The sequence below is a fragment of the Nyctibius grandis genome, chromosome 4 (genome assembly GCF_013368605.1).
Source record: "Nyctibius grandis isolate bNycGra1 chromosome 4, bNycGra1.pri, whole genome shotgun sequence".
NCBI classification, from domain to species: Eukaryota; Metazoa; Chordata; class Aves; order Nyctibiiformes; family Nyctibiidae; genus Nyctibius; species Nyctibius grandis.
Window position 1 is genome coordinate 64,024,904 of NC_090661.1, and position 7,789 is coordinate 64,032,692.

The window sequence follows — 7,789 nt, forward strand, 5'->3', positions numbered from 1 at the left end:
CCCCGTTCCTCCGCGGGCGCGGAGGCGGCTCTGCTCTCCTCCGGGTAGCCCATCCCGCTGCCCTCCGCGGCACGTCGGGCTGCAGCGGGCGTGCGCGCCCTCTGCGCGGCGGCGCAGCGGAGTTGGGAGCGGGACGGCAGCACTGCCAATGCAGCGGCCGGGAGGGGAGGGGAAGGGAGGAGGAGGAGGAAAGGGAGGAGGAGAGGGGGGGAGGGCGCAGCCGGCAGCGCGCACCGGCCGCCGCCGGCGGGGCTGGCCGGGGCGGCGGGGGCTATTGTGTGCACCAGACGGGGACACACGCACACACACACACTCCACACACACCCGCGGCTCGGAGGGAAAGTATCGCGAGAGCGGCCGGCTAACAACCTGCTCCACAACACCGCCGCGCTGCCGGCCCCGCGCCGCACCCGCGGAGCGCCGCGCACATGCGGACGCCGAGCCCCGCCGCCGCACGACGGTAAGTACGCGGTGAGCCGACCGGGAGGGAGGGCGAAACCCACCTCCCCCCCCCCCCAGGGAAAGTCCTCCCTGCAAAGTTGGGGAGCGCGGCTGCAAAGGGGGAGGCTCCGAAAAGCGGCTCCGCGGTGCCCTCCCCCCCCGCCCCGCACTGCGCGGAGCTGGGCGCTGGCGAAGGTCACCGCGGCGGGCTGCGGGGAGCAACTTTGCGGCGGGAGGTGGGGTCCGGGGTGGTGGTGTGGGGGGGGAGAGTATGTTGGGGGGGGGTGGGCTCGGGGCAAGTTTGTGGGATTTAATCGCGGGCTATAAATGGGGCTGCTGGAACTTTAAAAGGCAGCAAGCTGTGGTTGGCTGGTAGCGAGATTTGGAGTAACATATGGCATTAAAAGGCGCACAGCTGGAGGTAGCATTTCCATCGCAGTGAAGTCAGAGCAGCTGACTCTCCAGCTTGCGGTGTAATTAGCAAACCGAGCACTCCTCCTTCCCTCCCTCCCTCTCTCCCTCCCGCCTCCCTCCCTCCCTCCCGCCGCGCCTCGCTCGCACCCGCGCACGCACCCGCGCTCCCTCCTGCCCGCCCGGCTCCGCGCCCGCGGCCGGCTCCGCCGCGCCCCGCGGGAAGGTAAGCGCCCTCCCGCCGCAGGTAGCCGGCTGCACCCTGCCCTCTCGCTATCTTTAACGCCGCTTATTTTCCTCCTTGGCTTTTAATAACTTCAAGGGAAACTTTTTCCCTTTATCCCCCCGCTCCGCTTTCCGCATGCGGGGGCCGGGGCCGCTTCTCCCCACCCTGCCCCGTGTCCCCCCCCCGGCTCCGTCCCTGCACAAACGCCGCTCCCCCGGCGCCAGCCGCCGCTGTTTTGTTGTGATTCGGTGCATAACGACTGAGGATAAAGTTTAAATGTGCGTGTGTGGATGTGCGTGACGTGGGTAATACGCTTTATTAAAAGATGCCCCGAGTTAGCGTTGCTGGGAAGACAGCCTGGGAGTTTATGCTTTTTGTGTGTGTGTGCGCTTTCCTTCTCTTAATTTTATTAAAGTGCTTAGTGGGAGAAACAAAGGTTGGAGGGGCTGCTGCTTCTTTACTAGCTTTTGTTTACTTACAATCAAGTTTTTCCTGTTTGGAGCAGGTGCGAAAAGATGAGAAGCATGTTGTGTTGTTTTTTTTTCCTCTCTCCCCCTCCCTTAATAAAACTATTACAGACAATTAACAGTAAACGTTATCTCCGAGGCTGTTTCTTTGGCTTGTGTTACCAAAAAGCCGATCTGTTTGTTACAGCTGCTAGGAGGCTTTAGTTTACAGTAGCATTCAAGTTTTTCCTGTTTTGAACAGGTTATGAAGGAAGAATGGAGTTTCCAGACCATAGCCGCCAGTTGCTGCAGTGTCTGAGTCAGCAGCGTCACCAGGGCTTCCTGTGTGACTGTACTGTTTTAGTTGGAGAAGCTCAATTCAGAGCTCACAGAGCCGTTCTTGCCTCTTGCAGTATGTACTTCCATCTTTTCTACAGGGACCAGTTAGACAAAAGGGATATTGTGCATCTGAACAGTGACATTGTCACAGCCCCTGCCTTCAGCCTGCTGCTCGAATTCATGTACGAGGGGAAGCTGGAATTCAACAGTCTCCCGGTCGAAGATGTGCTGGCTGCAGCTAGCTACCTTCACATGTATGACATTGTGAAAGTCTGCAAGGGCAAGTTGAAAGATAAAGAATTATGTTCGGAAGAGAAGATTAATGATGAGGCGGCTAGTTTGGAGAAAGCGGAGCATTTTCTAGATGCCGGAGTGCCCCTGGTCCACGAGTTTGACCCAGGAAACAAACAAAAATTCAGCGTTGCAGAATACGAGAGAGCAGCAGGCAAAGAAAAGGTCAGCAGTCACCCCGCCTGGTCCTCTGATCATCTAAGTGGCAGCTCTGTGCCGACAGAGGCAGAACCGTGCGCCGCAGCAGCTGGAAAAACAAAGGCTAATGTCAATAGTTCCACGGGACCTTTGTCCCAAAGGTCTGTTAACCATCCCCTGGCTTCGAGCGATGTGGACTGCGCGCTGGATTTGTCTTTCAAGCCCGTGCCGGGGAGAGATTCCTTACACCCCTCCTATGTCTTTGGACAGCTGGCTTCCGACAGCCAGCAGCAGGGTACCGAGCCACTTGTTAAAGATGAACAAGACTTCCTGTCAGATCAGGAGGACGGTGAAGCCAGGAGTCCGGAGAGTCAGCATTTTGGGAATTCAGCCAAAAGCCTAGTGACAGGGTTAGGACACATGTTTGCGGGGAATGGCAGCTCTCATGCCCGAGAGGAGGATATAGATCAAGAGCGAGACGAGAGCGAGGACGACATGGATTCGTCGGACATCTCCTCGGGCGTCCTCGTGCCTCCCGGGCATATCTGCATTTGCCCCCTCTGTAGCAAGGTGTTCCCGAGCCCGCACATCCTTCAGCTGCACCTGAGCTCTCACTTCCGTGACAAGGACTGCTCCCGGACCCGCTTGTCCCCCGACGGCTCCGTCCCCACTTGTACCCTCTGCGGAAAGACTTTTTCTTGCATGTACACATTAAAGAGGCACGAGAGGACTCACTCCGGGGAGAAGCCCTACACCTGCGGCCAGTGCGGAAAGAGCTTCCAGTATTCCCACAACCTCAGCCGCCACGCAGTGGTGCACACCAGGGAGAAGCCCCACGGGTGCAAGTGGTGCGAGAGACGGTTCACGCAGTCTGGGGATTTGTACAGACATATCCGCAAATTTCATTGTGGCCTTGTAAAGTCCTTGGTTGTTTGAGATGCGTGATTTTTTTTTTTTTTTAATTTTTTTTTCCTCCCACCCTTTTAAAACAAAACGGGGAAAAAAAAAGGCAGCATCTGTATTTTATTTTTTTTTCCCCCTTCCTTTATTTTATTTTGGTGATATTCACTTCAGGTATATGATCTTTAAAAGATGCAGAGAGGTGTACACTCCAGAGGCCTTTTAATGCAATCCTTCGACCTCTCCATCTCCCTCCCCCCCTCCCCTGCCACACTCCCAGCCCTGTCCTTTAGGTCTTCTCTTGCGCACCCATGTTACATTATTAATGTGAAGTGATCTAAGTAATTCTGCAATGATTTAGCATCCGTTTTCATGCTGAAGTACTTGCTTCGTGGTCAGGGTTTTTTTTGTTTTTTTTTTTTTTTTAGTTTCAAAAAAGATTATCAGCAAATTCTGGAGAAAAATTTGGATTCGTTTAAGCTCCCCTAATGCTCGCTGCGTGTTGTGTAGAAACATCCGAAGAGATGAACTATGATTTAAATACATTTCAGTGTTGAGAAACTTGTCTGCCTATCGCAGAGGAAGCGGCCGTACTCTAATAGAGCTGGATGAGACTTTAGATTGGCCCCAATTAGAAAGGGAGTTGAGGATTCCTGGCTGTGTCTTTGGTACTGGTCATTTTTTATTCTCTTTATGGTATTAGAATAGTTCTGCAATCGGTCCTAAAATCTGAATGTGAAGTTTTTGCCTCGCGACTTGACTTAAATTTTCCTTTCCTCCCATCCTCCTCCGTGGACTGACCTATTGAAAAGCTGCTTTTGAGCATAAAACGTTGACGGAAAAACTCTTTCTGTCTGCAGCGTATTCACTCCCAAAATATTGAAGGATGCACAGTAGGACGTAGGAAAAATCATATGATACGTGAATATTTTCGTTCCTGTATCAACACCCAGGGGCTGATCCTGTCCCCCTTGGCGGGGGACAGCAGCCTTCAAGCAGCTAAATAACCCGCATCGGTATCAGGCTCCTGGGGTGTCTTGGTCCGAGGTAACTCATACCACGTGTGTTAGGAGGTGCCCTGCTATCTGGTCCGAAAAGTTTGCTGCTACGCTAAAATCAGCAGCTCAGGATGTTATTTAATTTTTTTTTTTTGGAAGTTGGTGATTCTCTCTGGGCCAAATTCTGTGCAATCACCGGTGTTCTGAAGGGGCAGGATGAAGATAAACCGCTGGAGGGAAGACATGGCCCAACTTTTGCCCCCACGTCCCACCTTTTCACGGGAGGCTTTTGGGGTATTTTTAGGTGGGGTTTTTTTTTTAGTTTGTGAACTGAGGCTGCCTGTAACTATAACCAGTTTTACTCCAAATAACTCAATTACTTGCCTAATAGAGCATCCTTTGGTCTGTGCATGTTGGTAAATACCAGATTATTCCCTTCCAGTCAAATTACCCATTCAAGGTACATGTACACGGGACTGAAATATAATAATAATAATATCTGAGGGTTTTGAATGTCGTTCTGCTGCATTAGCAAGATGAAGAAAAAATTTCCCAATGCCTTCCCCCTCTGGTCCAAAAACTGAGCACTACCTACATAAATAGTATGGGATTTATTATTTTTTTTATTTTTTTTTTAAATAAGTACTTCCTCTTTTAAAGAAAATCAAGATCTGCTTGTTACAGCCTCCTCTTGTTATTCATCTCTTAAACTATGAATGTACATGTAATGTGAAATTTTGCTTATATTTATAGTTTTGGATTTTTTTGTTTTCAGTCTAATTTCTTGACTGTAAAATATTTTGCTGAACCTGTTACATATGAAAGTTGTGGGAGAGTACTGTATCTTGAACATAAGTAGCTTTGGTACTGTGGTCTTATTCTACTTAATCAGTTTTATCTTCCTTTTTTTTTCCTTTTTGCTGTGATTGGAAATAGCACTGAACAAAATCTACTAAAATTAAGTTATTTTTCTTTCTACTAAAATTAAGTTATTTTTTTTCTCCTGAAGATACTTGATATAGTATTTATTAGTTTGGTTTTTTTTGAAGTGGAATTATTACTGTTAATCTATTTCAGAACTAGTTAATTTACACTTCACTTTAAATTTTATAACCATGGGTTTTGCATGTTGAACAACATGTAAAGAGTTTAATGTAGAGTCAGCGTTACTGAAGCTGGTAATCTTAATTTTGCATTCTTGTGACACTTTTTTTTTGCATTTCAGTCTTCAGTTACCGTTTCTTTTTTTTTAGGAGTTCATAAAATAGGATGTGCCATAAGAACATTATTAGCGTATGGAGCAGGGAAAAGTTGAAACAAGTTTGTGTCTGATCTTAGTATAGAAAAAACTCATTAAACTGATGCTATGAGCATGCTCTGTACTGCAGTGAATATGGGGCGAAAGTTTGGTTGTTTTTTTTTTTTTTTAAAAAAAAAAAGATAAAAAAAAAAGACTTTCTCATTCTTTACTACATCATGAACATGCTGTTCTCGTAGTCTGGTATTTGTGTTCCCACTCCTCATAGCTTGAATTTCTAAAGTAAAAAAATGTTTGCACTTATTTTTGTTCTTAAGGTGACTTTTTTTTGGCTATCTGTGTGTCTCTCTCATTTTTAAGTTGCAGTAGCTCGGAGCATGTTTTCAAAATGGCTCATGACTCTACAGAGAAGTACTAAAAACATTGCACACTTACGCTTGTGTCTTCATAAACTATTTCACTGTGGGGTGGTTACTGTCTGTAGGGGACAGTCCTGCTCTGCATTTTAAACACTGGATTTGTCTTCTGCTACAAACAAATACTGTGAAGTTAATGTAAAAAAAAAAAAATTCATTGATATTTTTAATTGTTTTTAATCTTGGTGCAGTTCAGATTAAATATGTATATTTAAAGACACTAATTTTTGTGGGAGAGTTTTATAGTATACAGTATGTAGAAAAGCTATTGGAATGGAATATATTTTATAAAAACGTTCTATCACTGTTTTATAGTGAACTATTTTTTCTTCAGTGTTAGCGTAATACTGTTAGTCTAGATACGACAATCGCAGGAAGAGTGATCCAAGCTACTGTTAGCGCTTAGTTTTGTGTGGAGTTCTGTTTGCAACTGTATTGGTATGTGCTGTACAATGTGACAATCGTGACTAGGATTGTTGTCTTTATAAATTTACACAAAATAAAACGTGCTAGAGTTGTAAGCTTGAGCTTCCTCCTCCTCCCTTTAGCGGAAGAGGTGTGGTGTTTGGGGGTTTAATTATTATTAATTATTATTATTATTAATTATTTTTTATGATTAATAATTTTTATTTTATTGTTATTAATATTTTACAGGTGGCTGTGCTGCTTTTTAAAAATTATTGTTATATACTCCAATATTTCTTTATTTTTCAGGGCCACGTGGAATTTTAGGCATGTGAGGAGCTGCCGTATCTCAGTCAGAGCCTGATCGAGCGTTTCCTTAGTCACCAGGCGGGACTCAAACCAGCACCACTTCTGCATTTTGAGCAGAATATCGGGGAGCTTTGAACGGGCTCAGCTCTCCCCCTGATGCCCAGAGTGAGGTTTGGACCAGCCCTGCCCTGAGCGATGCTGCTTTACAGCTGCAGGCGGGTGCTGGGGACCGGGTGACAAGGCTGCGGATGCAGAAGTGATGCAGCGTGCGAGGACAGCCCGGCGAAGGGCGCTGGTGCCCACCAGCATCCCACACGATTGGGCTGACCCAACCACGTCAGCTAATGTGCGTGAAGGGGTTCTCTTGAGCGCCGAATCTCTCCTAGGTTTGGCAGAGCTGAGGCCTGACCCAACTCCCGCTAATGTCCGCCTTAAAGCTTGGGTTGACTTTAGCACGAGCTAGGATTAGGAGGAAGAAGGGAAGGAAAATAAGGTGATGGGTAGGTTTGCGCCTGTACTACATGTATTGCATCTTGTATTTCTTAATTAAGTGAAGGGTTGTGGCAGAATCAGACTGCCTTGAAATAGTGCTGGTTGAGGGATGGGCAAATTACAGTTAATGCTGGTGCGAGGCAGAACTCTCTCTTCCCTCCTGCTATCATGTAGCCATCTCTTTGCAATCATCTCAAAATAGGTATTTCTTGTGTTCAAGCATGTGTCCTGCCTCGTGGAGATTGTGTGTCCATCCCCATCTGCAGGGTGGGCAGGAAGCTGCTGGAGATGCACAGCAGTCCTGCTCCCATGTGGTGAAGTGTTAGAAACTATAAATATATAAATTTATTTTTTTTAAATTTCTGCCATTGGGGGGTGGGTATCCCTGCAGCTGCTCACTTGTGGCACACTCTGTTTTCACTCTCCTCTGCTGTTGCAGATGTATGGAAGAAGATTCAAAGGTGTTTTATCCTCCCTGCCCCAAAAAATTAACTAAATATGTCCAAATCTGAGTGCTGTGCTAGGGAAGGGGGAGGCAAAAGGCTTTTATTTGAGGGAGAGTGCGCTCAGAAAGAAGCGAGCTTGAAGCTAAACCTGGGAGGTGGATGGCTTGCAAGCAGGCTATAAATAACCGTGAGTAGATTGAGGAGAGCAGCCCACATCTACTCTGGCATGGGCATGCTGTGCCCATTTTCTTTGTTGCTAGCAATTGCTAATGT

General features: G+C 47.3%; 1 protein-coding gene across 1 annotated transcript; it reads left to right on the top strand.

Moving 5' to 3' along the window:
• Positions 1 to 236: 236 nt before the first annotated feature.
• Positions 237 to 6,385, top strand: ZBTB42 (zinc finger and BTB domain containing 42). Its single transcript, XM_068398592.1, has 2 exons — positions 237 to 460; positions 1,787 to 6,385. Exon 2 carries the CDS (start codon positions 1,801 to 1,803, stop codon positions 3,226 to 3,228), a length of 1,428 nt encoding a protein of 475 aa, XP_068254693.1. The 5' UTR covers positions 237 to 460; positions 1,787 to 1,800; the 3' UTR covers positions 3,229 to 6,385.
• The last annotated feature ends 1,404 nt before the right edge of the window (positions 6,386 to 7,789 follow it).

What these genes read in the sequence shown, in the direction of transcription:
- ZBTB42 (XM_068398592.1), top strand. Translation starts at nt 1,801, where the DNA reads ATGGAGTTTCCAGACCATAGCCGCCAGTTGCTGCAGTGTCTGAGTCAG.